Below are 17,679 nucleotides of genomic sequence, written 5' to 3'. Positions count from 1 at the left end.
ATGGGGAGACTGGCACTATCACTGTGTATGAGTACAGGAGAGACTGGCACTATCGCTGTGTATGAGTACAGGAGAGACTGGCACTATTGCTGTGTATGTGTACAGGAGAGACTGGCACTATCGCTGTGTATGAGTACAGGAGAGACTGGCACTATCACTGTGTATGAGTACAGGAGAGACTGGCACTATCGCTGTGTATGAGTACAGGAGAGACTGGCACTATCGCTGTGTATGAGTACAGGAGAGACTGGCACTATCACTGTGTATGTGTACAGGGGAGACTGGCACTATCGCTGTGTATGAGTACAGGAGAGACTGGCACTATCGCTGTGTATGTGTACAGGAGAGACTGGCACTATCGCTGTGTATGAGTACAGAGGAGACTGGCACTATTGCAGTGTATGTGTACAGGGGAGACTGGCACTATCGCTGTGTATGAGTACAGGAGAGACTGGCACTATCACTGTGTATGAGTACAGGGGAGACTGGCACTATCACTGTGTATGAGTACAGGAGAGACTGGCACTATCACTGTGTATGAGTACAGGAGAGACTGGTACTATCGCTGTGTATGAGTACGGGGTAGACTGGCACTATCGCTGTGTATAAATACGGGGGAGACTGGCACTATCGCTGTGTATGTGTACGGGAGAGACTGGCACTATCACTGTGTATGAGTACAGGAGAGACTGGCACTATCACTGTGTATGTGTACAGGAGAGACTGGCACTATCGCTGTGTATGAGTACAGGAGAGACTGGCACTATCACTGTGTATGAGTACAGGAGAGACTGGCACTATCACTGTGTATGAGTACGGGGAGACTGGCACTATCGCTGTGTATGAGTACGGGGGAGACTGGCACTATCGCTGTGTATGAGTACAGGAGAGACTGGCACTATCACTGTGTATGAGTACAGGAGAGACTGGCACTATCACTGTGTATGAGTACAGGAGAGACTGGCACTATCACTTTTGTATGAGTACGGGGAGACTGGCACTATCGCTGTGTATGTGTACAGGAGAGACTGGCACTATCACTGTGTATGAGTACAGGAGAGACTGGAACTACCACTGTGTATGAGTACGGGGTAGACTGGCACTATCACTGTGTATGAGTACAGGAGAGACTGGCACTATCGCTGTGTATAAATACGGGGGAGACTGGCACTATCGCTGTGTATGAGTACAGGAGAGACTGGCACTATCGCTGTGTATGTGTACAAGAGAGACTGGCACTATCGCTGTGTATGTGTACAGGAGAGACTGGCACTATCGCTGTCTATGAGTACAGGGGAGACTGGCTCTATCGCTGTGTATAAATACGGGGGAGACTGGCACTATTGCAGTGTATGTGTACAAGAGAGACTGGCACTATCGCTGTGTATGTGTACAGGAGAGACTGGCACTATCGCTGTGTATAAATACGGGGGAGACTGGCACTATTGCAGTGTATGTGTACAAGAGAGACTGGCACTATCGCTGTGTATGTGTACAGGAGAGACTGGCACTATCGCTGTGTATGAGTACAGGAGAGACTGGCACTATCGCTGTGTATATGTACAGGAGAGACTGGCACTATCACTGTGTATGAGTACAGGAGAGACTGGCACTATCGCTGTGTATGAGTACAGGAGAGACTGGCACTATCGCTGTGTATGAGTACAGGAGAGACTGGCACTCTCACTGTGTATGAGTACAGGGAGACTGGCACTATCGCTGTGTATGAGTACAGGGGAGACTGGCACTATCACTGTGTATGTGTACAGGAGAGACTGGCACTATCGCTGTGTATGAGTACAGGGGAGACTGGCACTATCGCTGTGTATGAGTACAGGGGAGACTGGCACTATCGCTGTGTATATGTACAGGAGAGACTGGTACTATCGCTGTGTATGAGTACAGGAGAGACTGGCACTATCGCTGTGTATGTGTACAGGAGAGACTGGAACTACCACTGTGTATGAGTACAGGAGAGACTGGCACTATCGCTGTGTATGAGTACGGGGTAGACTGGCACTATCGCTGTGTATAAATACGGGGGAGACTGGCACTATCGCTGTGTATGTGTACAGGAGAGACTGGCACTATCACTGTGTATGAGTACAGGAGAGACTGGCACTATCGCTGTGTATGTGTACAGGAGAGACTGGCACTATTGCTGTGTATGTGTACAGGAGAGACTGGCACTATCACTGTGTATGAGTACGGGGAGACTGGCACTATCACTGTGTATGAGTACAGGAGAGACTGGCACTTTCGCTGTGTATGTGTACAGGAGAGACTGGAACTAGCGCTGTGTACAGGAGAGACTGGCACTATTGCTGTGTATGTGTACAGGAAAGACTGGAACTACCGCTGTGTGTGAGTACGGGGAGACTGGCACTATCACTGTGTATGAGTACAGGAGAGACTGGCACTATCGCTGTGTATGAGTACAGGAGAGACTGGCACTATCGCTGTGTATGAGTACAGGAGAGACTGGCACTATCGCTGTGTATGTGTATGGGGGAGACTGGCACTATCGCTGTGTATGAGTACAGGAGAGACTGGCACTATCGCTGTGTATGAGTACGGGGAGACTGGCACTATCGCTGTGTTTGAGTACGGGGAGATTGACACTATCGCTGTGTATGTGTACAGGAGAGACTGGCACTATTGCTGTGTATGTGTACAGGAGAGACTGGCACTATCGCTGTGTATGAGTACAGGAGAGACTGGCACTATCGCTGTGTATGAGTACAGGAGAGACTGGCACTATCGCTGTGTATGAGTACAGGAGAGACTGGCACTATCGCTGTCTATGAGTACAGGAGAGACTGGCACTATCGCTGTGTATGTGTACAGGAGAGACTGGCACTATCACTGTGTATGAGTACAGGAGAGACTGGCACTATCGCTGTGTATGAGTACAGGAGAGACTGGCATTATCACTGTGTATGAGTACAGGAGAGACTGGCACTATCGCTGTGTATGTGTAGAGGAGAGACTGGCACTATCACTGTGTATGAGTACAGGAGAGACTGGCACTATCACTGTGTATGAGTACAGGAGAGACTGGCACTATTGCTGTGTATGTGTACAGGAGAGACTGGCACTATCGCTGTGTATGAGTACAGGAGAGACTGGCACTATCGCTGTGTATGAGTACAGGGGAGATTGGCACTATCGCTGTGTATGTGTACAGGAGAGACTGGCACTATCACTGTGTATGAGTACAGGAGAGACTGGCACTATCACTGTGTATGAGTACAGGAGAGACTGGCACTATTGCTGTGTATGTGTACAGGAGAGACTGGCACTATCGCTGTGTATGAGTACAGGAGAGACTGGCACTATCGCTGTGTATGAGTACAGGGGAGATTGGCACTATCGCTGTGTATGTGTACAGGAGAGACTGGCACTATCGCTGTGTATGAGTACGGGGAGACTGACACTATCGCTGTGTATGAGTACAGGAGAGACTGGCACTATCGCTGTGTATGTGTACAGGAGAGACTGGCACTATCACTGTGTATGAGTACAGGAGAGACTGGCACTATTGCTGTGTATGTGTACAGGAGAGACTGGTACTATCACTGTGTATGAGTACAGGAGAGACTGGCACTATCGCTGTGTATGAGTACAGGAGAGACTGGCACTATCGCTGTGTATGAGTACAGGGGAGACTGGCACTATCGCTGTGTATGAGTACAGGAGAGACTGGCACTATCACTGTGTATGAGTACAGGAGAGACTGGCACTATTGCTGTGTATGTGTACAGGAGAGACTGGCACTATCACTGTGTATGAGTACAGGGGAGACTGGCACTATCGCTGTGTATGAGTACAGGAGAGACTGGCACTATTGCTGTGTATGTGTACAGGAGAGACTGGCACTATCACTGTGTATGAGTACAGGAGAGACTGGCACTATCGCTGTGTATGAGTACAGGAGAGACTGGCACTATCGCTGTGTATGAGTACAGGAGAGACTGGCACTATCGCTGTGTATGAGTACAGGGGAGACTGGCACTATCGCTGTGTATGAGTACAGGAGAGACTGGCACTATCGCTGTTTATGAGTACAGGAGAGACTGGGACTATCGCTGTGTATGAGTACAGGAGAGACTGGCACTATCGCGGTGTATGTGTATGGGGAAGGTAGCGTGTAGCACAGAGGGTCCGTGTCTGACATACGTGTTCTGTGTTCCTCCAGCTACCTGCACTCATGTGATCCTGTCATTATACATGGAAATCTCACCAATGACACAATCTTCATCCAGCACAATGGACTCATCAAGATCGGGTCAGGTAAGAGTAGATGGGAGGCAGATCCACCCGGGGAGGAAGAGGTTAACAGGACCGCATGAGGATAAACGATGGGAGTTTCTCCGCCCAGGGTGCACCCTCCTGACCTCTGTTCCCTCACAGGGAGAGCACGTGGTGTATGTTTCCTGCTCCTCTCCCCGTGTTCTGCTAATGGGAAAGGTTTTGCCTTGTGTGCTGTTTGCATTTGCTGCAATGATCTGTCTGATATAAATACCGACTGCTATTACACGTAACACATTAATACCGGCTGCTATTACACGTAACACATAAATACCAGCTGCTGTTACACGTAACACATAAATACCGGCTGCTATTACACGTAACACATAAATACCAGCTGCTGTTACATGTAACACATAAATACTAGCTGCTATTACACGTAACACATTAATACCGGCTGCTATTACACGTAACACATAAATACCGGCTGCTATTACACGTAACACATAAATACCGGCTGCTATTACACGTAACACATAAATACCGGCTGCTATTACACGTAACACATAAATACCGGTTGCTGTTACACGTAACACATAAATACCGGTTGCTGTTACACGTAACACATAAATACCGACTGCTATTACACGTAACACATAAATACCGGTTGCTGTTACACGTAACACATAAATACCGACCGCTATTACACGTAACACATAAATACCGGCTGCTGTTACACGTAACACATAAATACCGACTTCTATTACACGTAACACATAAATACCGGTTGCTGTTACACGTAACACATAAATACCGACTGCTATTACACGTAACACATAAATACCTGTTGCTGTTACACGTAACACATAAATACCGACTGCTATTACACGTAACACATAAATACCTGTTGCTGTTACACGTAACACATAAATACCGGCTGCTATTACACGTAACACATAAATACCGACTGCTATTACACGTAACACATAAATACCTGTTGCTGTTACACGTAACACATAAATACCGGCTGCTATTACACGTAACACATAAATACCGGCTGCTATTACACGTAACACATAAATACCGGCTGCTGTTACACGTAACACATAAATACCGGCTGCTATTACACGTAACACATAAATACCGGCTGCTGTTACACGTAACACATAAATACCGGCTGCTATTACACGTAACACATAAATACCGGCTGCTGTTACACGTAACACATACATACCGGCTGCTATTACACGTAACACATAAATACCGGCTGCTATTACACGTAACACATAAATACCGGCTGTTGTTACACGTAACATATAAATACTGGCTGCTGTTACACGTAACACATAAATACCGGCTGCTGTTACACGTAACACATAAATACCGGCTGCTATTACACGTAACACATAAATTCCGGCTGCTGTTAAACGTAACATATAAATACCGGCTGCTGTTACACGTAACACATAAATACCAGCTGCTATTAAACGTAACACATAAATACCGTCTGCTATTACACGTAACACATAAATACCGGCTGCTATTACACGTAACACATAAATACCGACTGCTATTACGCGTAACCCATAAATACCGACTGCTATTACACGTAACACATAAATACCGGCTGCTGTTACACGTAACACATAAATACCGGCTGCTGTTACACGTAACACATAAATACCGGCTGCTATTACACGTAACACATAAATACCGGCTGCTGTTACACGTAACACATAAATACCGGCTGCTATTACACGTAACACATAAATACCGGCTGCTGTTACACGTAACACATAAATACCGGCTGCTATTACACGTAACACATAAATACCGGCTGCTGTTACACGTAACACATACATACCGGCTGCTATTACACGTAACACATAAATACCGGCTGCTATTACACGTAACACATAAATACCGGCTGTTGTTACACGTAACATATAAATACTGGCTGCTGTTACACGTAACACATAAATACCGGCTGCTGTTACACGTAACACATAAATACCGGCTGCTATTACACGTAACACATAAATTCCGGCTGCTGTTAAACGTAACATATAAATACCGGCTGCTGTTACACGTAACACATAAATACCAGCTGCTATTAAACGTAACACATAAATACCGTCTGCTATTACACGTAACACATAAATACCGGCTGCTATTACATGTAACACATAAATACCGGCTGCTGTTACACGTAACGCATAAATACCGGCTGCTATTACACGTAACGCATAAATTCCGACTGATGTTACACGTAACATATAAATACCGGCTGCTATTACACGTAACACATAAATACCGTCTGCTATTACACGTAACATATAAATACCGGCTGCTATTACACGTAACACATAAATACCAACTGCTATTACACGTAACACATAAATACCGGCTGCTATTACACGTAACACATAAATACCATCTGCTATTACACGTAACACATAAATACCGGCTGCTATTACACGTAACACATAAATACCATCTGCTGTTACACGTAACACATAAATACCGGCTGCTTTTACACGTAACACATAAATACCGGCTGCTGTTACAGGTAACACATAAATACCGGCTGCTGTTACAGGTAACACGTAAATACCGGCTGCTATTACACGTAACACATAAATTCTGGCTGCTGTTACACGTAACATATAAATACCGGCTGCTATTACACGTAACATATAAATACCAGCTGCTATTACACGTAACACATAAATACCAACTGCTATTACACGTAACACATAAATACCGGCTGCTATTACACGTAACACATAAATACCATCTGCTATTACACGTAACACATAAATACCGGCTGCTATTACACATAACACATAAATACCATCTGCTGTTACACGTAACACATAAATACCGGCTGCTTTTACACGTAACACATAAATACCGGCTGCTGTTACAGGTAACACATAAATACCGGCTGCTGTTACAGGTAACACATAAATACCGGCTGCTGTTACACGTAACACATAAATACCGGCTGCTGTTACACGTAACACATAAATACCGGCTGCTGTTACCCGTAACACATAAATACCGGCTGCTATTACACATAACACATAAATACCGGCTGCTGTTACACGTAACACATAAATACCGCCCGCTATTACACGTAACACATAAATACCGCCCGCTGTTACATGTAACACATAAATACCGGCTGCTATTACACATAACACATAAATACCGCCTGCTGTTACACGTAACACATAAATTCTGGCTGCTTTTATACGTAACACATAAATACCGGCTGCTGTTACACGTAACACATACATACCGGCTGCTGTTACAGGTAACACATAAATACCGGCTGCTGTTACAGGTAACACATCAATACCGGCTGCTGTTACACGTAACACATAAATAACGACTGCTGTTACACGTAACACATAAATACCGGCTGCTATTACACGTAACACATAAATACTGGCTGCTGTTACACGTAACACATAAATAACGACTGCTGTTACACGTAACACATAAATACCGGCTGCTATTACACGTAACACATAAATACAGACTGCTATTACGCGTAACCCATAAATACCGGCTGCTATTACACGTAACACATAAATACCGGCTGCTATTACACGTAACACATAAATACCGGTTGCTGTTACACGTAACACATCAATACCGGCTGCTATTACACGTAACACATAAATACCGGTTGCTGTTACACGTAACACATAAATACCGGCTGCTATTACACGTAACACATAAATACCGGCTGCTATTACACGTAAAACATAAATACCGACTGCTATTACGCGTAACCCATAAATACCGACTGCTATTACGCGTAACACATAAATACCGGCTGCTGTTACACGTAACACATAAATACCGGCTGCTATTACACGTAACACATAAATACCGGCTGCTATTACACGTAACACATAAATACCGGCTGCTGTTACACGTAACACATAAATACCGGCTGCTATTACACGTAACACATAAATACCGGCTGCTGTTACACGTAACACATAAATACCGGCTGCTATTACACGTAACACATAAATACCGGCTGCTGTTACACGTAACACATACATACCGGCTGCTATTACACGTAACACATAAATACCGGCTGCTATTACACGTAACACATAAATACCGGCTGCTGTTACACGTAACATATAAATACCGGCTGCTGTTACACGTAACACATAAATACCGGCTGCTGTTACACGTAACACATAAATTCCGGCTGCTGTTACACGTAACATATAAATACCGGCTGCTGTTACACGTAACACTTAAATACCAGCTGCTATTAAACGTAACACATAAATACCGGCTGCTATTACACGTAACACATAAATACCGGCTGCTATTACATGTAACACATAAATACCGGCTGCTGTTACACGTAACGCATAAATACCGGCTGCTATTACACGTAACACATAAATTCCGACTGCTGTTACACGTAACATATAAATACCGGCTGCTATTACACGTAACACATAAATACCGTCTGCTATTACACGTAACATATAAATACCGGCTGCTATTACACGTAACACATAAATACCAACTGCTATTACACGTAACACATAAATACCGGCTGCTATTACACGTAACACATAAATACCATCTGCTATTACACGTAACACATAAATACCGGCTGCTATTACACGTAACACATAAATACCATCTGCTGTTACACGTAACACATAAATACCGGCTGCTTTTACACGTAACACATAAATACCGGCTGCTGTTACAGGTAACACATAAATACCGGCTGCTGTTACAGGTAACACGTAAATACCAGCTGCTATTACACGTAACACATAAATTCTGGCTGCTGTTACACGTAACATATAAATACCGGCTGCTATTACACGTAACATATAAATACCGGCTGCTATTACACGTAACACATAAATACCAACTGCTATTACACGTAACACATAAATACCGGCTGCTATTACACGTAACACATAAATACCATCTGCTATTACACGTAACACATAAATACCGGCTGCTATTACACATAACACATAAATACCATCTGCTGTTACACGTAACACATAAATACCGGCTGCTTTTACACGTAACACATAAATACCGGCTGCTGTTACAGGTAACACATAAATACCGGCTGCTGTTACAGGTAACACATAAATACCGGCTGCTGTTACACGTAACACATAAATACCGGCTGCTTTTACACGTAACACATAAATACCGGCTGCTGTTACACGTAACACATAAATACCAGCTGCTGTTACACGTAACACATAAATACCGGCTGCTGCTACACGTAACACATAAATACCAGCTGCTGTTACACGTAACACATAAATACCGGCTGCTGTTACACGTAACACATAAATACCAGCTGCTGTAACACGTAACACATAAATACCGGCTGCTGTTACACGTAACACATAAATACCGGTTGCTATTACACGTAACACATAAATACCGGCTGCTATTACACGTAACACATAAATACCGGCTGCTATTACACTTAATACATGAATACCGGCTGCTATTACACGTAACACATAAATACCGGCTGCTATTACACGTAACACATAAATACCGGCTGCTATTACACGTAACACATAAATACCGGCTGCTGTTACACGTAACACATACATATCGGCTGCTGTTACACGTAACACATACATACCGGCTGCTGTTACACGTAACACATAAATACCGGTTGCTGTTACACGTAACACATTAATACCGGCTGCTGTTACAGGTAACACATAAATACCGGCTGCTGCTACACGTAACACATAAATACCGCCCGCTATTACACGTAACACATAAATACCGGTTGCTATTACACGTAACACATAAATACTGGCTGCTATTACACTTAACACATAAATACCGGTTGCTGTTACACGTAATACATAAATACCGGCTGCTATTACACGTAACACATAAATACCGGCTGCTGTTACACGTAACACATAAATACCGGCTGCTATTACACGTAATACATAAATACCGGCTGCTGTTACACGTAACACATAAATACCGGATGCTATTACACGTAACACATAAATACCGGCTGCTATTACACGTAACACATAAATACCGGCTGCTGTTACACGTAATACATAAATACCGGCTGCTATTACACGTAACACATAAATACCGGCTGCTGTTACACGTAATACATAAATACCGGCTGCTATTACACGTAATACATAAATACCGGCTGCTGTTACACGTAACACATAAATACCGGCTGCTATTACACGTAACACATACATACCGGCTGCTATTACACGTAACACATAAATACCGGCTGCTGTTACACGTAACACATAAATACCGGCTGCTGTTACACGTAACACATAAATACCGGCTGCTATTACACGTAACACATACATACCGGCTGCTATTACACGTAACATATAAATACCGGCTGCTATTACACGTAATACATAAATACCGGCTGCTATTACACGTAACACATACATACCGGCTGCTATTACACGTAACATATAAATACCGGCTGCTATTACACGTAATACATAAATACCGGCTGCTATTACACGTAACACATAAATACCGGCTGCTGTTACACGTAATACTTAAATACTGTCTGTTTTATTTTTAAACAGCAATTTAGAGTCCAGTTAGGATGTCCCCCCCCCCCCCCCAACTTACAGTCTGTCTCGTGTGCTTACATATTCCTCCCCTCCCCCCGCAGTGCAACAAGGATTTACCAAGGTTTAAACTTTCACCTACAGATGTTTTCTTTTTCATTGTGGCGACGCGCAGCAAACCAACCGCCACATAGTGTGGTGTGCGCTATGCGTGTGGAGACGTCTAGCATGCCGCCCCGCTACAGAACACTGCTATTTTCCACTGTACCGGGACACATCTGTATGAGCTGTATGTACTGCTAACACTATGGGCAAATAGAATTGGGTCAGAGTGGCCAGAGGTCCAGCAATTTAGTCCAAGATTGGTCGTATTTTTAAAGCGCCAATCTTTACATTGCCGTAGTCCTCTTATAAAATAAATATTTTTAAAAAGACATGACACACCGTGACAGTATATAACTAATACATACATGTACTCATACTCACACAGAGTCATCCTGTCCCTGGTGCAGCTCGTGTCCACTTATCCACTACAATCCCAGATCGCTTGTGTCATGTCCTCTTCGGTCCATGTAGGCATCCAGAGTCTTCGTAAAACAAAAAAACTGAAACGCAGACCCAGCGGACATAGTAATGACCCGGCTCTCTCAGCCAAAAAACGCTTTGCCCAATCACGTGAATGGTGGGAACCAATAGGTTATTAGCGGTCATCTAGCATCTAGCTGGGGGCTCGTCTCTGTCAGCCAATCAACAATCCGCCCATTGTTTTCAATGATAGAAGCTCCCGGTTACCGGACATTCGGGAAGTAGAGATCGTACAGCTCACTACTATGTCCACTGGGTCCCCGTTTCTCTTTTTATTTGTTTTAAGAAGACCCTGGATGCCTACATGGACCGAACAGGGCACGACACAAGGGGTAGGTGAGTATAGATGTTTTTTATAACATGATTGGGGATGCTACTGGACAAGTGGACCGAGCAGCACTAGGGACAATGTGTGTGTGTGTGTGTGTGTGTGTGTGTGTGTGTGTGTATGCATTTATTTTATACTGTCACAGTGTCTATTTTTATATTTATTTTACAGGAGGATTGCAGGTGCCAGCGGGCCTTTTAATGCCACACATGCTGACACGTGTCAGCATGCAGGGGACACTTGCTGGGACCTGTAGTCCCCCTGTAAAAGACAATATTATTCTACTTTTCTCTGACGTCCTAGTGGATGCTGGGGACTCCGTAAGGACCATGGGGAATAGACGGGCTCCGCAGGAGACTGGGCACTCTAAGAAAGATTTAGTACTACTGGTGTGCACTGGCTCCTCCCTCTATGCCCCTCCTCCAGACCTCAGTTAGAATCTGTGCCCGGACAGAGCTGGGTGCTACTTAGTGAGCTCTCCTGAGCTTGCTATAAGAAAGTATTTTGTTAGGTTTTTTTATTTTCAGAGAGCTTCTGCTGGCAACAGACTCTCTGCTACGTGGGACTGATGGGAGAGAAGCAAACCTACTAACTGCGGCTAGGTTGCGCTTCTTAGGCTACTGGACACCATTAGCTCCAGAGGGTTCGAACACAGGATCTTAACCTTGGTCGTCCGTTCCCGGAGCCGCGCCGCCGTCCCCCTCGCAGAGCCAGAAGACAGAAGCCGGCGGGTGAAGCAAAAAGACATCAAAATCGGCGGCAGAAGACTCCTGTCTTCATATGAGGTAGCGCACAGCACTGCAGCTGTGCGCCATTGCTCCCACACTACCCACACACTCCGGTCACTATAGGGTGCAGGGCGCAGGGGGGGGCGCCCTGGGCAGCAATTATGATACCTCTTGGCAAAAGTAACATATATACAGCTGGGCACTGTATATATGTATGAGCCCCCGCCATTAATTTTACACAGAAAGCGGGACAGAAGCCCGCCACTGAGGGGGCGGGGCTTCTTCCTCAGCACTCACCAGCGCCATTTTCTCTCCACAGCTCCGCTGAGAGGAAGCTCCCCAGGCTCTCCCCTGCAGTCTCAAGGTAGAAAGAGGGTAAAAAGAGAGGGGGGGCACATAAATTTAGGCGCATTAATCATATATACAGCAGCTACTGGGTAAACACTAAGTTACTGTGTGATTCCTGGGTCATATAGCGCTGGGGTGTGTGCTGGCATACTCTCTCTCTCTGTCTCTCCAAAAGGCCTGGTGGGGGTCCTGTCTTCATATAGAGCATCCCCTGTGTGTGTGGTGTGTCGGTACGCGTGTGTCGACATGTTTGACGAGGAGGGCTATGTGGAGGCAGAGCAGGTGCAGATGGATGAGGTGTCTCCGCCGACGGCGCCGACACCTGATTGGATGGATATGTGGAAGGTGTTAAATGATAATGTAAACTCCTTGCATAAAAGGTTGGATAAAGCTGAAGCCTTGGGACAGTCGGGGTCTCAGCCCATGCCTGATCCTACAGCGCAGAGGCCGTCAGGGTCTCAGAAACGCCCACTATCCCAAATTGTTGACACAGATATCTGCACGGATTCTGACTCCAGTGTCAATGGTGATGATGCAAAATTGCAGCCTAAAATGGCTAAAGCCATCCGCTACATGATTATAGCAATGAAGGATGTATTACACATATCAGAGGTAAACCCTGTCCCTGACACGAGGGTTTATATGTTTGGGGAGAAAAAGCAAGAGGTGACTTTTCCCCCTTCACATGAGTTAAATGAGTTAAGTGAAAAAGCGTGGGATTCTCCTGATAGGAAAGTGCTGATTTCCAAAAGGTTACTTATGGCGTACCCTTTCCCGCCAACGGACAGGTTGCGCTGGGAATCCTCCCCTAGGGTAGACAAGGCTCTGACGCGCTTATCTAAGAAGGTGGCCCTGCCGTCACAGGATACGGCCTCCCTAAAGGATCCTGCGGATAGGAAGCAGGAAGGTATCCTGAAGTCTGTTTATACACATTCAGGTACTCTACTGAGGCCGGCAATTGCGTCGGCCTGGATGTGTAGTGCTGTAGCAGCATGGACAGATACTCTGTCTGAGGAACTGGATACCTTGGACAAGGATACTATTTTACTGACCCTGGGGCATATAAAAGACGCTGTCCTATATATGAGGGATGCCCAGAGGGACATTTGCCTACTGGGCTCTAGAATAAATGCAATGTCAATTTCTGCCAGAAGGGTCCTGTGGACTTGGCAATGGACAGGTGATGCTGACTCTAAAAAAGCAATGGAGGTTTTACCTTATAAGGGTGAGGAATTGTTTGGGGACGGTCTCTCGGACCTAGTTTCCACAGCTACGGCTGGGAAGTCAAATTTTTTGCCATATATTCCCTCACAACCAAAGAAAGCACCGTATTACCAAATGCAGTCCTTTCGATCACAAAAAAGCAAGAAAGTCAGAGGTGCATCCTTTCTTGCCAGAGGCAGGGGTAGAGGAAAGAAGCTGCACCATACAGCTAGTTCCCAGGAACAGAAGTCCTCCCCGGCTTCCGCTAAATCCACCGCATGACGTTGGGGCTCTACAGGTGGAGCCGGGAGCGGTGGGGGCGCGTCTCCGAAATTTCAGCTACCAGTGGGTTTGCTCACAGGTGGATCCCTGGGCTATACAGATTGTGTCTCAGGGATACAAGCTGGAATTCGAAGTGATGCCCCCTCACCGTTACCTAAAATCGGCCCTGCCAGCTTCCCCCATGGAAAGGGAGGTAGTGTTAGCGGCAATTCACAAGTTATATCTCCAGCAGGTGGTGGTAAAGGATCCCCTCCTTCAACAGGGAAGGGGTTACTATTGCACAATGTTTGTGGTACCGAAACCGGACGGTTCGGTCAGACCCATTTTGAATTTAAAATCCCTGAACATTTATCTGAAGACATTCAAGTTCAAAATGGAATCGCTCAGAGCGGTCATTGCAAGCCTGGAAGAGGGGGATTTTATGGTGTCTCTGGACATCAAGGACGCTTACTTGCATGTCCCCATTTATCCACCTCATCAGGAGTACCTCAGGTTTGTGGTACAGGACTGTCATTACCAATTCCAGACGTTGCCGTTTGGCCTATCCACGGCACGGAGAATATTTACCAAGGTAATGGCGGAAATGATGGTGCTTCTTCGAAAGCAAGGAGTAACAATTATCCCATACTTGGACGATCTCCTCATAAAGGCGAGGTCCAGAGAGCAGTTGCTGATCAGCGTAGCACACTCTCAGGTAGTGTTGCAACAGCACGGCTGGATTCTGAATATCCCAAAGTCGCAGCTGATTCCTACGACGCGTCTGCCCTTTCTGGGCATGATTCTGGACACAGATCAGAAAAGGGTGTTTCTCCCGGCGGAGAAGGCTCAGGAGCTTGTGACTCTCGTCAGAAACCTCTTAAAACCAGAACAGGTGTCGGTGCATCACTGCACGCGAGTCCTGGGAAAGATGGTGGCGTCATACGAGGCCATTCCCTTCGGCAGGTTCCATGCGAGGATCTTTCAGTGGGATCTGTTGGACAAGTGGTCCGGATCGCATCTTCAGATGCATCGGCTGATCACCCTATCCCCCAGGACCAGGGTGTCTCTTCTGTGGTGGCTGCAGAGTGCTCACCTTCTGGAGGGCCGCAGGTTCGGCATACAGGACTGGGTCCTGGTGACCACGGATGCAAGCCTCCGAGGATGGGGGGCAGTCACTCAGGGAAGAAACTTCCAAGGGTTGTGGTCAAGTCGGGAGGCTTGTCTGCACATCAATATCCTGGAACTAAGGGCCATATACAACGCCCTGAGTCAAGCGGAGCCTCTGCTTCGCAACCAACCGGTGCTGATTCAGTCAGACAACATCACCGCAGTGGCTCATGTAAACCGCCAGGGCGGCACAAGAAGCAGGGTGGCGATGGCGGAAGCCACCAGGATTCTTCGTTGGGCGGAGAATCACGTGCAAGCACTGTCAGCAGTGTTCATTCCGGGAGTGGACAACTGGGAAGCAGACTTCCTCAGCAGACACGACCTCCACCCGGGAGAGTGGGGACTTCATCAAGAAGTCTTCACGCAGATTACAGATCGATGGGAACTGCCACAGGTGGACATGATGGCATCCCGCCTCAACAAAAAGCTAAAAAGGTATTGCGCCAGGTCAAGGGACCCTCAGGCGATAGCTGTGGACGCACTAGTGACACCGTGGGTGTTCCAGTAGTTCTATGTATTTCCTCCTCTTCCTCTCATACCCAAGGTACTGAGAATCGTAAGAAAAAGAGGAGTGAGAACAATACTTATTGTTCCGGATTGGCCAAGAAGGACTTGGTACCCGGAACTGCAAGAAATGCTCACAGAGGACCCATGGCCTCTGCCTCTCAGACAGGACCCGTTGCAACAGGGGCCCTGTCTGTTCCAAGACTTACCGCGGCTGCGTTTGACGGCATGGCGGTTGAACGCCGGATCCTAGCGGAAAAAGGCATTCCGGATGAAGTTATTCCTACGCTGATAAAGGCTAGGAAGGACGTGACAGCAAAACATTATCACCGTATATGGCGAAAATATGTTGCTTGGTGTGAGGCCAGGAAGGCCCCAACAGAGGAATTCCAGCTGGGCCGGTTCCTGCACTTCCTACAGTAAGGAGTGACTATGGGCTTGAAATTGGGGTCCATAAAGGTCCAGATTTCAGCCCTATCCATTTTCTTTCAGAAAGAACTGGCTTCTCTTCCTGAGGTTCAGACATTTGTTAAGGGAGTGCTGCATATTCAGCCCCCTTTTGTGCCACCAGTGGCACCTTGGGATCTCAACGTGGTGGTGGGTTTCCTGAACTCCCACTGGTTTGAGCCACTTAAAACCGTGGAGCTAAAGTATCTCACGTGGAAAGTGGTAATGCTATTGGCCTTGGCTTCGGCTAGGCGTGTGTCAGAATTGGCGGCTTTGTCATGTAAAAGCCCCTATCTGGTTTTTCATATGGACAGGGCAGAATTACGGACTCGTCCACAGTTTCTGCCGAAGGTGGTGTCATCTTTTCATTTGAACCAACCTATTGTGATGCCTGCGGCTACTCGTGACTTGGAGGATTCCAAGTTGCTTGATGTAGTCAGGGCTTTGAAGATTTATGTGACCAGAACGGCTGGAGTCAGGAAAACTGACTCGCTGTTTATCCTGTATGCATCCAACAAGCTGGGTGCTCCTGCTTCAAAGCAAACCATTGCTCGCTGGATCTGTAACAGGATTCAGCAGGCTCATTCTGCGGCGGGATTGCCGCATCCAAAATCGATAAAAGCCCATTCCACAAGGAAAGTGGGCTCTTCTTGGGCGGCTGCCCGAGGGGTCTCCGCATTACAGCTTTGCCGAGCAGCTACTTGGTCAGGTTCAAACACCTTTGCAAAATTCTACAAGTTTGATACCCTGGCTGAGGAGGACCTTGTGTTTGCCCATTCGGTGCTGCAGTCATCCGCACTCTCCCGCCCGTTTGGGAGCTTTGGTATAATCCCCATGGTCCTTACGGAGTCCCCAGCATCCACTAGGACGTTAGAGAAAATAAGATTTTACTCACTGGTAAATCTATTTCTCGTAGTCCGTAGTGGATGCTGGGCGCCCGTCCCAAGTGCGGACTTTCTGCAATACGTGTATATAGTTATTGCTTAATAATGGGTTATGTTATGTTATGTGGCATCCGTTGAGTGATGCTCGATTGTTGTTCATACTGTTAACTGGGTAGTTATCACAAGTTGTACGGTGTGATTGGTGTGGCTGGTATGAGTCTTACCCTGGATTCCAAAATCCTTTCCTTGTAATGTCAGCTCTTCCGGGCACAGTTTCCTTAACTGAGGTCTGGAGGAGGGGCATAGAGGGAGGAGCCAGTGCACACCAGTAGTACTAAATCTTTCTTAGAGTGCCCAGTCTC

The 17,679-nt window shown here is 46.3% G+C and overlaps 1 protein-coding gene across 1 annotated transcript in view; it reads left to right on the top strand.

Annotated features, from left to right (window-relative positions):
• The window catches only part of NRBP2 (nuclear receptor binding protein 2), a 315,133-nt gene that overhangs the window by 205,608 nt on the left and 91,846 nt on the right, over nucleotides 1–17,679 (top strand). The window contains exon 6 of the mRNA XM_063921103.1: nucleotides 4,199–4,293. Within this exon, the coding sequence (XP_063777173.1) occupies nucleotides 4,199–4,293 (95 nt within the window). The remainder of the gene's footprint in view (nucleotides 1–4,198; nucleotides 4,294–17,679) is intronic.

The sequence above is a fragment of the Pseudophryne corroboree genome, chromosome 5 (genome assembly GCF_028390025.1).
Source record: "Pseudophryne corroboree isolate aPseCor3 chromosome 5, aPseCor3.hap2, whole genome shotgun sequence".
Classification (NCBI taxonomy): Eukaryota; Metazoa; Chordata; class Amphibia; order Anura; family Myobatrachidae; genus Pseudophryne; species Pseudophryne corroboree.
The sequence above is the reverse complement of the archived record's forward strand: the minus strand, read 5'-3'. Positions and strand labels throughout refer to the sequence as shown.